The 13,973-nt window shown below is 44.1% G+C and overlaps 1 protein-coding gene across 1 annotated transcript in view; it reads left to right on the forward strand.

The window, feature by feature from the left end:
- DLGAP2 (DLG associated protein 2) overlaps positions 1-13,973 on the forward strand; it is an 89,235-nt gene that overhangs the window by 42,716 nt on the left and 32,546 nt on the right. The window contains exon 5 of the mRNA XM_066640411.1: positions 12,286-12,635. Within this exon, the coding sequence (XP_066496508.1) occupies positions 12,286-12,635 (350 nt within the window). The remainder of the gene's footprint in view (positions 1-12,285; positions 12,636-13,973) is intronic.

Below are 13,973 nucleotides of genomic sequence, written 5' to 3' on the forward strand. Positions count from 1 at the left end.
ATTGTGTGCTTTTCATGTGTCCTTTTCATAAAAGTCAGGTTGTGAAAGAAGATAGCTACTATGCTCCATAAATTTAAAAATATCTCAGTTTAGTATGAAAGCATTATCCCTGAAATGAGATGGGATGTTTCAGAAGATTCTTGAAAGGGGCCATTAATTAATTAAAAAATGATATATTTACAGCTAAAACTGTCAGAACTCAAAAAAGGATTTGCTTTGTAAAGTACAGCCATAAATCAGAGCAGAAAGTGTTCTATGTTCTTATTGAACATGAAACATTTTTAAGTAAGTTACAAAAATCCTTTGTACCTCAAATATTTGATTCCCCCACCCCATTTATCAAAATGTATACATTGGGCTGAATACCAACTAACATTTTTTTGTGAGTAGAGCAGCTTGGGGAAGAGGGATGGCAGAATTTCTGCCAACTCCCTTTCCTGCCACAGAATTCCTCAAGGGCTCCTGACTGTCAGGATTGATTGAGGGGTGGGCCCTGAGGGTTGCAGGACAGATGAAGGAGTGAGAAATTTTCATTCTTTGGATCCTTATGAACTCATCAGATCATGCTACCAATTATTTAGGCCAGATATTTGCATGCGTATATATTGTTAATTTCGGTTTTTTGTACATGTGCACACATACATAACTATATTGCATCTTTGACCTCAATGAAGCCACATTGGGTTCCATATACCTCTGATTAACTTCTCCCTGGGCTTCACCCCACATTGTATTCACACTTGTCAATAAGCTTTAAGTGGGCAACAAGCTTTAATGTTTTTTTTGGGGGGGGGGGCATTTGGTGGGCCGCTGTGAGATACAGGAAGCTGGACTAGATAGGCCCATGGCCTGATCCAGTGGGGTTGTTCTTATGTTCTTAAGTGAAATATCAGTTGGAACTTACAACACAATCCTAACTGGGCTGCCTGCACTGTGGTACAACAGCACCAAAGCAGCCACCACTGTATCCTGCACAAACAAAGAGACAGCTGGATGTCTCCTTTGAGGTAAGGGAACAAATGTTCCCTTACACCATGTTGAGCCTCAGCAGCCTCTGTGGGCTTAGTCTGCTACTAAATCACTGGCCCAGAACTAAGTAGACCCAAATAGGGCTTTCAAGCCAGGGACAGGATTTAGGATGCAGTGGAAGTCTAGTCCATGTCCCCACCCCCCTCTGGGGCCTGAACCACCTTCCTCCTTGCCCTCCCCTGCCCTGAAACACACCATCCCAACCCCCTTTCCACCCTCCACTGTCCTCCCCACCATCCAGTGTAGAACTTACCCAGGTCACAGGTGCCACTCCAACACCAGAGGCACTGGCTTTTGTGTGGTTGAAATGTGCATGGCACATTTGCAGCAGCACACGTGCCCAGCCTGCCAGCTTAAGAATGGGCTGCCCATCTTGGGTAGGAGGAGGATTCTCTCTGGCTGGAACTCAAATTCTCTTGATAGTCTTATAAAGAATGCTTGCCATATATTGTCCCCGCTGCAAGGCTAACATTTGAAGGAAAGTCACAGTTAAGCCTTTGATGAATGAGGTTTGTTACACCAACAATGCAATATGCTGCCATGCTTTTTCAGCAGTAGGTTGTAACTGAAATCCAAATGGAATTTTATCTCTGTCAGCCGTGGTGTTTTCTACGTAGGTTAGTGTTTATATTGATCCATGGGAAAAAGGCGATTACTGCTTTTAACTGAGAATGCATTTGTGAAGGAAATAGTTAACTGCATGTCTTTGATTCACCAAAGTGACCTCCACTTGACTAAAGCCTCATATCAAATCATAGAGCTTTTGCTTCTTAGCCATGGATGCATTTTTGATGCATTCAGAATGATAAATCAAAATAGAGCTACATTATAATTCCCAGTTTAAAGCACAATGCACAGAGTAATCTAGATGATTCTGAGTCAGTTCAGCCAAACATGAAATGAGCACAAGGGATACTTTTCTGCTGTATGTTATACAAGTACAAGAGTGACCTTGTAAGTCCCATCACACCCTCACAACAATCTTTCACCTCCAATTTACATGACATGATGTGCAAGATCTGCAAGGTCTATTGTGACTGAAACAAGCAAAGACAATCAGACAAATTGCAGTTCTCCAAAATATCTTTTACAGTCAAGAGAATTATCACATAAAAAATAGATCTGTGAGCAGTAAATTGATAGATGCTACTTAGTTTTGCTACCAATTAGGGCTAATCCTCACTAGAAATGTTAAAAAGAGGGCAGTGTAGAAAAATTTAAGCTAACACTCATGTAAGGCAGGGGTCTCCAAACTTTTCAGTATGAAGGCACATACAATTTTTTGTGGACCAAAAAAATCAGTTTTATGAGTGAATGAATGAAATTTAAATTAATGAATAAGTTTTACTTGGATCTTTTTTTATAATCAACATGATATAATTCACAGCAAAAGAGAAATGTGACAATTACAAGGAAATAATGCCATACTTAAACTGAGAAATGATATATAAGGAGTAAGAACATCAAGCATTAGCAAATGCCCCGCCCTCCCAAAAACTGCTGCAGGCCAGATAAAATCTAGTGGTAGGTTGGATGTGGCCCCTGGGCAGTAATTTGAAGACCCCTGAAAGGGGTTCTGAGTTGTATTATTGTTGTTTTGCTAGATTCCAGTGTTCCTTTCATGGAATTCGTAAGTAATCAAATGAAAATAATTTTTTTCTCCAAAATATTGCTTCCCCCAATTTTAGTTTTAAAGACTTGTGGATCAACACAAGTGCACACCACACAGGCTCAGCATCAAATTCTGGGGGGTTTTCAGTCAAAGCCCTCTCCTGGATCCCCATGGTGCTCTGGTATGCACACACATACATGCGGCTACACAGACATGCCCAACTGTTTGGCCACTCCAAGAGCCACACAAACTACCCACAACCACAATCTAATTGTACTTCCTCAGATGTTGTACTTACGTGGTTTATTTACCCACCCAATAGACTGCAAATTTGGTACCTGCTGTGATCCATAGTTGCTTTCGATTTTGAAGTTTTGAGAATGTTGTTCTGCACTTCCTACTGTGAATGTATATCTTACATGAGTTCTGTGTGTACTGAAGTTAAGGTGTTTTAAGCTATTTTAAAATCCTAGCTGTTGATATGATTTATGGATAAGACAAATTTGAACTAAACTGAACATGCAGATGGGTTTTGCTGTATTAATAATAGTAATAATAATAAGCATACATAGTTTATTACCACTTCATAGAACCACTTCAAACTATGACATTTTTCTCCTTGGGGCATTAGGGGAGTATATATCCTTGCATATCATCAAGTGTGAAAATGTTAAGAATACCACATGTTTGGAAATCATTGTACACTTAGAGGCAAAAATTATCACTAAGTCTACTGAGCTAAAACAGGATGCTGCATTTTGCAGAGATGTTTGCCAGATACAAAAGCTTTCCATTCCCGTTTTGCCACAGTTTTTGGAGGGGGGGCCCTCAAGTGGGTGGACATATTTGTAGCAACATACTCCAATCCTTCAGAATGACTCCTGGCCACCGTGTAAAGATGTACATCACAGTATCATCATTTATCAAAGCATGGCAGGTGGCTCTTCTGGTGGCTTCAGCAGTGGCACAAGTGATGATGGCAACAGCAGCTCTACAGGATGCATCCTAAGGTGGGTTGGGATGGGGGTCTGGGAGGGCAGGGATCTGGTATGACCAGCTACAGAGGGTGCAGTAGGTTGGATCCTCTTTGAGTTTAGTGAAGGGTGATTTAGGAAGGTCCCTTTGTGAATTAGGAAGGGCTGATAGATGGGATTTCATCTATCAGCCCTTCATTCAGCCCTAACAGCAGTCATTCCCAAATCAAATTAGGATGACAGCACAAGTGGAGGAGGACCAGGCACCTCCACAAAGCCAATTTCAATCTGTGAGGATACTCCAGTGAGGATTCAACCTACCCATTTCTTAGCCAGTGTAGTGAAGTTTCTGCCTGCCTCAGGATCCTGTTCCTCTCCATACCCTCTTCCAGGAGTTCTGTTGCTCCCAAGAGGGACCTGCCCCATTGCTTGAGAGCTACGGGGTTAAGGGGCAAATGAATTGACATGGAATCTGCTTGGTGAGGTCAGTTTCATTCTTTAGGGGCCCGCTCCTATCCAGCTTTCCAGCGCTGACGCAGCCATACCAACAGGATAGGTGGTGCATCTTGCAAGGTGGGGGCATCACAGAGGCCTCCTCATAGTAAGGGAATTTCTTTCCTTATCTCAGGGCTGCATTGCAGCTGCATCAGTGCTAGAAAGTGGGATAGGATTGGGCCCCAAAGTTCCTTAACTTCTCTCTTAGGAGACCAAGTCAAAGATGCTGCATATATTCCTCCTCCCACACACACACACACAATAAACATGTTGTGAAGATTGAAAGGAAGAAGGATAAGAATCTGGCTCTCACCTTTGTAGCCATCAGCCAGTAAGTACATACTACTTGTAGGCTCCCAACAGTTTTGCATCTCAGTCAGTCCAAATCAGTCACTTTGGATGTTTGCAGAACTGGACCAGAAGGGACACAAAATGAAGCACAGTAGTTCAGGTGGAAGCTGCTAATGCATTTAAGCCACTCTCCTCTGAAAGAAGAGCTTCCAGGGAGCAGTGCCAGATATGGGAGGTGGATGACAGGCAGCCGGAGGTAGGGAAAGAGGAAGCATTCCTTCCCTGAAACATGGCCTGAGGCAGGCAGTGTCAGCAGCTGCAGCAGCAGTGTGACCCTAGGATTCCCCAAAGCATTCCCAAAAGTGAGGAAGAAGACTTGGTCACCAAATTGCAGCCCAAACCACAGCTTATTCTGAGGATATCTCCCCTTCCCAGATGTTATAGACCAAAGTTGTTTGTTAGTCCTAGAACCGAGTTCCAATACCCAGTTGCAACTTCTAGGCCATTAAGGAATCAGCAGAGTTGTGCATACCAAATTCCATCTCGGACATTTGCCTGTCTGACAAATTCCAGAACTATCTGACATATTTCAAATTATGTAGCATTCATTTCAGCCATGCTTTCCCTATTTCAGTCATCTGTCCAGTGGTGCGAGAGGATTCCCTCTAGAAGTTGGGCATCATCCGCATCAATGTGAATATGTTTAACTTTCACCTGTGCAACCATAATTTCATTGATTGCATGACCAGTATGGTGAACGCAACAGGTCTTTGAACAGATTTGACTTCATTAAATCTCATTAATGGAACTGTGAACATCACACATCAACTAAGTGCGAGAAACACTTTGCTGAACATTACTATTCTGAGAAGTGTGCCTCCACTGAACATTTAGTGCAGCGTTTCCCAAACTGTGGGTTGCGACCCCATGTGCACTGGGCCCAACACAATGCTCCTGGTAGCGCAGCTATGCCTTATTGCAGAAGTTCTCAAACTGGGGCGTTGTGATGCCCCAGCCAGAGAAGCTCCGTCTGTGCTCCTTTAAGGGGCAGGGAGGGGGAATGCAGCGATGTGATCAGGATGATTGCACTGCTGCCAGGGCTTCAGGGGCAGTTTTACACTTACCTGAGCTCACGCCGGCCTTTGGAGGGTGCAAGGAGCCCTGCAGACATCCCTGCAGGGCTCCCCAAGCCTTGTAAAATCTAAAAATAAAGATTATGACCCCCTTCCGGTTGCAATTGCAAACTGAAAGTGGGTCGCGATCTTTATTTTTAGATTTTACAAGGCTTGGGGAGCCCTGCAGGGGTGTCTGCAAGGCTCCTTGCACCCTCCAGAGGCCAGTGTGAGCTCAGGTAAGTGTAAAACTGCATTGCATTGCTGCATTTCCCCCCCCCTCCCCTGCAAAGACTTACAGCAGCTCCCGAACTCCCCGAGAGTTTAGGAACCACTGCCTTATTGGAAGCCCCCAGAGGCCTCATCCAGGTTGTGCTGGGCCCGTGACTCACTCTCTTGGCCTCTGCGAGCCACAGAATGGCCCACAGAAGCAACTGGAAGTGACTTCTGGTTTGCGGGCAAACTTCTGGTTTGATCACTGGTTTAGTGCATTTTTAAGCTAACTTTTAGTAGTTTAACTTTGAGCAACTTTAAGTCATCCCTGCCCAAATCTGTCTAACAAGATTATTGCACACATATAGGTAAGCAACTGTGCCTGTCATTTTTCAAACAGAACTTTCACAGAGCTGGCAAGAAAGATATGAAGCTCATGAAGGCAGCAGAGAAGACTCTGGCATTGGTCCTGTGAAGGGGAGACAAGGGAGACACTGTGAGGAACACATTCAGAATGAAATAATATTCTTTTTAAAGCATTGTGCAGTGTTCTGCCTTTAAAAAAAATCTTTTAAACTTTCTATACATTTTGTAATATTTTTGTAATGCCACTATGTTTACTGATTTTCTTGTTAGGGACTATGATTTCTTTTATCAATATATAATTTATACATAGATCATAGGTACTTGTGTAAAGTTACGATATAATAAAACAATTTATTAGTTATTGTGTGTTATTATTGGTGTAGTTCTTTATAATTTTTAAAAAATGATTTGATAGTAATTATTAACAAAACAAAGCATTTAGGTAACTGAGCATTAATTGTTTTAATGATGCTACTATTTTTAAATTTATTTTTAAAAATAAATCTATTATCAGAATGTATAAATAATATTTTATTGCTATTTTAAAATAAAGACATTATTGTATAGTTAATACATTGCCTGTTTCTTGCCTACAGATCATTCTAGTTTCTGAATCTGGTTTTTCCTTCTGCTTCTGGGTCTCTTTTCTGTCTCTCTGTATAATTGTCTCTGAACTCTCTGAGTCTGAACTCTCTGTAGTCTGAATTCAAGACTACAAGCACTAACAGCATAATCCTAAAGTTCACTTCAGCTGACGTAGGCCCCCCCCCCAGCTCCTGAGTGTTGCAAACATGTCGTGAAGCATGTTTGCGCCACCTAAGGAGCAGACCGTGCCAGCACAATGCCTGCTGGCTCTGGCTCCAATTCCCATGCAGGCCAGCACAGGTGCATATAGCACTGGGCAGCGAAGGGGTGGGAGGGGCTAGCAGAAGAACATTCTGGAGGTAGGGAGAGGACGTTTCTGGGTTGCAGAGGGCAGAAAAGGGGGTGAATTGGGCTCAGAGGGGGTGGGATTGTCAGTGGCAATGCACGCTCTATCCTAACCCCCACTTCCAGACCTTGGTACCCTACATGGGCTGTGCTGATTTGCACCAGCCAAATAGCAGCACAGATCTGAATAACCCCATAGGGCAGGCTAGGATGTTACACTGGGTTAGTGAAAAATATCCCCTTTCACCAAGGTGACCTCCAGCAGCCTCCAACGCTGTGTTGGAGTACATGCGGTACATGGTGTATGCAGGTACATCCACTTGCTCACAAATGATGAATGTGCAATAGGGACATACAATGACCTCTTGTGCTGGTGAGGTATATGATGTCACAGTGCCCCGTGACCCAAGTGATGTCACTTTTGGGTCACCTTCAAACGTGACCTCTCCATTGCATCTGGAGATATTCCAAGGACCTAAGAGGCCGTGCATGTCCTCTTCAGCCCTCAGAAGGCCCTCTAATGTCTCAGAAGGCTTTAGAAAGTTACTTCCGGTTTTTCTGAAAAGCCAGAAGTACCTTTCTAAGGCCTTGTGGAGGTCTCAGAAGGCCTTCAAACAGCCAGAGAGGCTGCACGCAGCCTCTCTAGCCCTTAGAAGACCTTCCGTGTGCCAGAGGCACCACACATGGAGGGGGTGCGGTTAGGAGGCAGATTCTCATCTGCCTCCAATGACCACACATCTCTAATGTGCAGCCACTGAAGGATCCTACTCTCCCTTTCCTGTGCTCACTCAACATGGGAAGAAGTTCATAAGAACATAAGACTTCAAGATACTTGAAGAGGAGATATATGAGACAACAAAATTTTTGATCTTTCAGACCATTTGCAGCCATCCTACGGCAGGTTCTATGAATGGTGTAGCACAGGGGTGTCAAACATGTTCCATTCATGGCGCCTGCTGAGGGCCGGAAGTGATATCATTAAGTAGGAAGTGATGTCATTAATCAGATGATGGACTGAAACAAGCACTTGGTTTTCATATATGAACTCAGTAGAAAATGACAGAAAATATGGAAACCTTGTTCATATTTTCAAGATATGGAAAAGCCCAATTGTCATGTTGGGAGAACCCAATTAGCATGCAGGCACTCAGGTGCTCTGCAAAGTGACACCTTGGCAGATGCAGTGGTGCTGAAAGGGTGCCCTGCATGATAAGTGGTCTCTCCCAGGACTTTGGCAGCATCTCCTTCTGTCACCCATCTTGGTCTGCCCCTTACCCCATAGTGTTCCTTGCCTTCTGAGGATTCTTTATGTCTCTCTCTCCCAAGGCCTCAGTGGAAGAAGTGCTGCTGAAAGGGGTGCTGTGGGAGAGCCCAATTATCATGCAGGCTGGATAAAGAGCATCCTTGGGGCATATTTGGCCCATAGTCCTTATTTTTAACAGCCCAAGTTTAACTTGTGATCTACTTATAATTCAATATTTGCCATATAAATCTTAAAAACAAGTACACACAATTTACCTTAGCTGGTGTTAGGATTATGAGCTGAAGCATTCGTCAGATGAAAATGTAAGTAGATGATTTCTGTTGGATTTTAACTAGTACAAGAGTGAATTCAAATAACCACTTATACAAATGTTAAGTCTCTGTGATATGCGACCACTTGATAAGTCAGTTACCTGCAATTACCTGGCAGAGTGGTGAGACCATCCACTTGGGAAGGATCCTGTTGTCCAGCCTGGAGAGCCTTCCCTTCTTGCCTCAGATAGGCTTCAAGAGGGGAGGGGGTTACACAGCACCCATTTCTTCTTCCCCTCCCCCACAGGACAGTCTCCTCGGGTTGCTCTCTCCTCCAGCAGCTGCGGAGATATAGCCTTGCATTCTGCTGCTACTGTCTCATCACTGGCACTAACTGAACCCTTTACACTGGCCTGCTTTATGGGCACATGCGGCCCTTTTTCAGCCCATACCCCACCTACATAGCAGCCTGCCTTGGAGAGGCATACATAATCTCAGGACCCAGCTGCAGCCCACCTACTGGCTGCAGTGCTCACTGTGGAGACTGTGAGTGGTTTGGTAACAGTATACTACCCAATAATCTTGGTTACTCTGACATGGGGCTGAATGGCTGTATGTGGGGGGTTGGCAGACCCTCCCAGTGGGATAGGTAGGTGCAAGGACAAGGGCAGCAATTCTGCTCCTGGACAGTTATAGATGATCTGTCATCTGAAGCCTTCTTCAGACTTTAGAAAGGCTGTGGGCAAACAACACGGGTGTCATAAATTGTGTCATGACAATTTATGACACCCTGCCCCATGCACTTCATGGTCACATTTGCAGCCACCCCCACATTCAGTGTTTTGTCTTTTGGTGGCAACTCTAGAGATCCTTCTAATGGTTTCAAACCCTGGCTGTCTGCCTATAGGCAAGTGTTGAATGCTGGGCCTAATGGAAGCCATGGCCAATGAGCGCATTAGCATAAGGACATCAGTTGCCAGTGTGCACCTGTTTACTGTCCCATGCCTTGCTAACATTTGAAGTGGACTTCAGTGATGACAGCACACACAGTTAGCACTTAATAATCATCATCCATGTTCCTCCAGCCTTTAAAAATATGTCATTGCAATAGGCCAGTGGAGAATATTTTATGCTGTGAACATCTATACTCCATTTGCAACATTCTTAATCCGAGTCAGCAATTCCAAAATGGCATAAGTCATGCATAACTTTGGTCTGTTTGCTTCTAGTCTTCCAGGTTTGTTCTGGAAGAATTCCTGTGTGGGTGGGTGAGGTATGGCTCTTTGCCTGTCATACAGCTGTGCAATGGACACAAAAACCCTGCAAAGGGGGGCAGGAGGCAGGCAGGAGATTAGCAACTGCTGTTCCATATTGTTTGTTTGTGATCATTTTTCCCCCAAATCTATTTTGTATTAATAACAATAGATAGTTTCTGGAATTGTTGCTAGGCAAATTTGCTCTTTGGGGCACACTTCATATTACACTCCAATTGTGTGTAACAAAGACCCATTGACCTCTTTTCCTGTGAAAACACTTGTGAGAGGAGACAACTGAAAGAAGTTAAGAGCAGAGGGAAAAGGCATGCTGACTCTTGCCCTGCAATCCCTTTCTTCTCTCAACTTTTACCTCACAAACATGAGCCTGGAAGCCTGCAAAGGAAACCACAGTTTGGAGAGGGGGCTTTCAAGGGGAAACGGGTTGACAAGTGAAGGTTAAACACAACCTTATCTTCTCCTTCTTTACCTAAAAATATCTCTGCAGTTGCTTTGCCTCTGAGAAGAAGCTTTTGGGGTTTTGTCAGACATGATTGTGGTGCAAAAGATTACACAGGCCAACACACATTTTGCTTCCTTAAATGTTACACCATATCCTGGGTATATTTGGAGTGCTGATTCCTAAAATGGTATCCGTTTTGCCCTATCTAGTTTTGGAGATATAGTATAGCCTCTTTAGTGAATGGTTCAAGCAGCTTCCTCATGAGGAATCCTACACCATGGCTTCCTCATGAGGAAGCTGCTTGAACCATTCACTAATGAGGCTATACTATATCTCCAAAACTAGAAGTGATAGGGCAAAACAGATGCCATTTTTTTTGAATTGGCACCCCAAATTCATATCAAACCACCATAAAGTTTGGGAAAAACTTTTCTGACCCTCAGTTTTGTAGGCCTGTGTTATTTGCCCCCTTAGCCAACTGTTCTCACAGTCTTCCCTAACCACCTCCCTCTAGGTCTTAAACAACTAAAATAGGGACATTCTAGGAAGGAATAAAGCCATACTCTTCCTTGTTAAGAGAGGAACCATCTGCCAGTGCAGCTCTGCTCTAGAAAAAGCAGCTTTGTGTAGCTAGCATATTCCTTCTTTGACCATTTTTCCCTCCAGTGCCAGCTTTTGATACTTTGCTGCCTGAAGGAGATCACTACAATGTCTTCCTTCCTGTCCCCTTCTCTGTTTCTGTCTAATAAAACCTCACCTCCTATTTCCTTACTTCTTTCAAATCTCTGTCCCATTTCTTTCTGTTCTGTTGAGAAGAGCAGAGGAAAAGCAGTGTGGTGCCATTTCATCTTCATTCTTCTTGAATCCAGTCATGGGGGGGGGCATGCTGGGGGGGCTGCCATGCTGCCTCTGGGAACTGGTCCACAATCTGCTGCTGATGCAGCCTGCTTCACTGTGCTTCATGGTAGGGTTTGCTGGCCCAGCTTCCTTCCCGTGTCACAACCATGCTTTTTATTAAGTGTGCTTTCTGTCCTCCTTTACCTTAGTAATACCTGTAACCTAACATGAGTTCTCTTCTGATGTGCTTGAGGCATAGGGAAGCCAGGTTCATTACAGTTTTGTTGCAACCTTTCCTTAATCCGTTCAGTCATGGTAGATTCCACACTAGTTTTTAATGGAAAGGAAGAAAGTCATACTTCTGTTAGAGAGCTAGGCCATCTATGATGCAATCGAGCCCATTTGCATTGAATGGCAGATTGAGGGCCAAACGGATGGGCAGCAAACAGACACCAGCCACCTCCTGCCCACCACCATGGACAGAGCTGCCCCCCCCCTCTCTGTGGCTCTTTAATCAAAGCAGGCAATCCTGGGTACCCTCTCAGGGAGTCCACAGAGTACAGCAATCTGGCTCCCTCATTTTCCTCCATCAGGGCGTTAAAATAGTCCACTGGGAGAAGATGCATGTTCACCCTTTCCTCCCTGTGGGCTCTTTCAACAAAGGGGGAGATGTAGCATGCTCTGGGAGCCATCCTGGCATGCTTCACATTTCCTGCTTTGATTCACGAATCCACATGGAGAAAGGGAGCCAGGTAAGGGGGAGCAGTGGAGTGATGTGCTGCCTCAGGCATCCCAGTAGCTTCAGTTCTGTTCTTTTGCTATTTGGAGCACAAATGAGCAAACATCTGTGTACAAACCCAGATTTCTGACTCTCTCCATGCATAAACTTATTTATGGCAATTTTCTGCTTTTTTATCTTCGATGTGGCTGAAGGGTCTCATTTGACCAGAAGAAGCAGTCACAGTCATTGTTTCCTGTATGTATTGAAATGAAACTGTTGTTTTTGCTACCCATTCACCACACAAGGGAGATTTATGCCGATTGTAAGGTTCGCAGATGAGCACGTATCGTAACTACCTCCAGTTCTGAAGTAGCATAATCCATCGTTGAGTGTTTTTGTCCTTCCCACTATTTGCAACCAGCTTTGACTTAATCATGTTTTCTCTTTTCTTTCTTTTCACAATTTCTTCCGTAGCCGTAACTTACACAAGTTACAAAAAAACACCACCGCCTGTTCCCCCTCGCACCACCTCTAAGCCACTAATCTCAGTAACAGCACAGAGCAGCACAGAATCCACCCAGGATGCCTATCATGATAGCCGGACTCAGAGGATTTCCCCGTGGCCTCAAGACAGTCGAGGAATGTACAACTCTACCGAGAGCTTGGATAGTAACAAGGCCATGAACCTTGCCATGGAAACCGCAGCTGCACAGCGCCACGTGTCTGAGAGTCACAGCGCCTCAGTGCGAACCAGCGACAAGGCCATCCTAGTGACCAAAGCTGAGGAGTTTCTTAAGAGTCGGCGTTCCTCTATAGGGATTCAGGTAGCTTGTCATTAACACCTGTTCTGGGATGAGTCGCTTGCCTCAGCTCCATAAATAGCACCAAATGAGTCATTCGGCTTCAGTGGCTTCTAATAACCTGACAAACAATCCCTGGCTGCTTAGCATTAATTGTAATTCACATCATGGCAATGTGGCCAGGCAGAAAAAGAGTTCAGCCAATGTGCAGTGCCTGGAAATAAAATGAATGAATCTGTCTTTAGGCAGGCTACCTGTCGTCAATGCTTGATATGAAAATTATACTGCTCAGCCACAGGTGAACAGCATGTTCATCTCTTTTTCAATCCCTCAGAGGCCTTTACTTAGAATGCTGCCAGCAATGAAATTATTGTCCACAGTCAGTGGTTTTGTGTTTTTTTTTTGACCTTGAAGGGAAAGGCCTTCTCTGTTTGTCCTTTTGTGTTTCGCCACCAAGGAAGAACACTGCCATTTTCTGCACTGTTTTGGAAGCAGAAACCACCAAGTGCTTCCTTCATGGTGGTGCTCAACTTTGTAAACAAGGTGGGCTGATGTTCTAGGACAGTGGTTCTCACATTTTTAGCTCTGGGACCCACTTTTTAGAATGAGAATCTGTTAGGACCCACCAGAAGTGATGTCATGACCAGAAGTGACATCATCAAGCAGGAAAATTTTTAACTATCCTAGGCTGCAATCCTACCCATACTTCCCCAGGGATAAGTTCCATTGACTACCATTGTTAAAAGCATATACAGAGTAGTCTGTTAAAAGTACAGATCTGTAACGTTTCCCCAATGAAGTCACATGCCATGGTAGCTTCAAGTCTAATATATTAAAAATAAAATATTGAAATGAATGGGAATCCACCTGAAATTGGCTCGCGATCCACCTAGTGGGTCCCAACCCACAATTTGAGAAACACTGTTCTAGGATGTCGATTGCCATTGTGTCATCATTTATGCTGCCAAAGCCATGGAGGAAAAAGAGTAGCCTTTATGACTTTTTTCCCCTTCAGTTGTTGGCTGTGCAATGTGAGGGAAGGGAAAACTGAGTTCCTTGTGGATGAGGTCTTTAGCACCTGATGTTTCCAATGGAAAGGCATTTTTTAAAAGCCATTCTCATAACTGACCTGCATAGCTTTGTTGTGATAACTTGTTGGTATGTGAGCAGTTTCACTTAGGGTCGCAAGTGCATACTTTCCCTTCTTGCATCTTGAACCAATGTAGTTTCCATGTTAGAACAGTACCTCCTCATTATGTGTGTATGGATCCACTCTTCAAGTAACACCTGACATAAAGTAGTAAGGTTTCTTCTACTGATGATATGCCAGTGGGGAGGGGACTACCGTAAACTTACTTCCTC

The sequence above is a fragment of the Tiliqua scincoides genome, chromosome 1 (genome assembly GCF_035046505.1).
Source record: "Tiliqua scincoides isolate rTilSci1 chromosome 1, rTilSci1.hap2, whole genome shotgun sequence".
In the NCBI taxonomy this organism is placed as follows: domain Eukaryota; kingdom Metazoa; phylum Chordata; class Lepidosauria; order Squamata; family Scincidae; genus Tiliqua; species Tiliqua scincoides.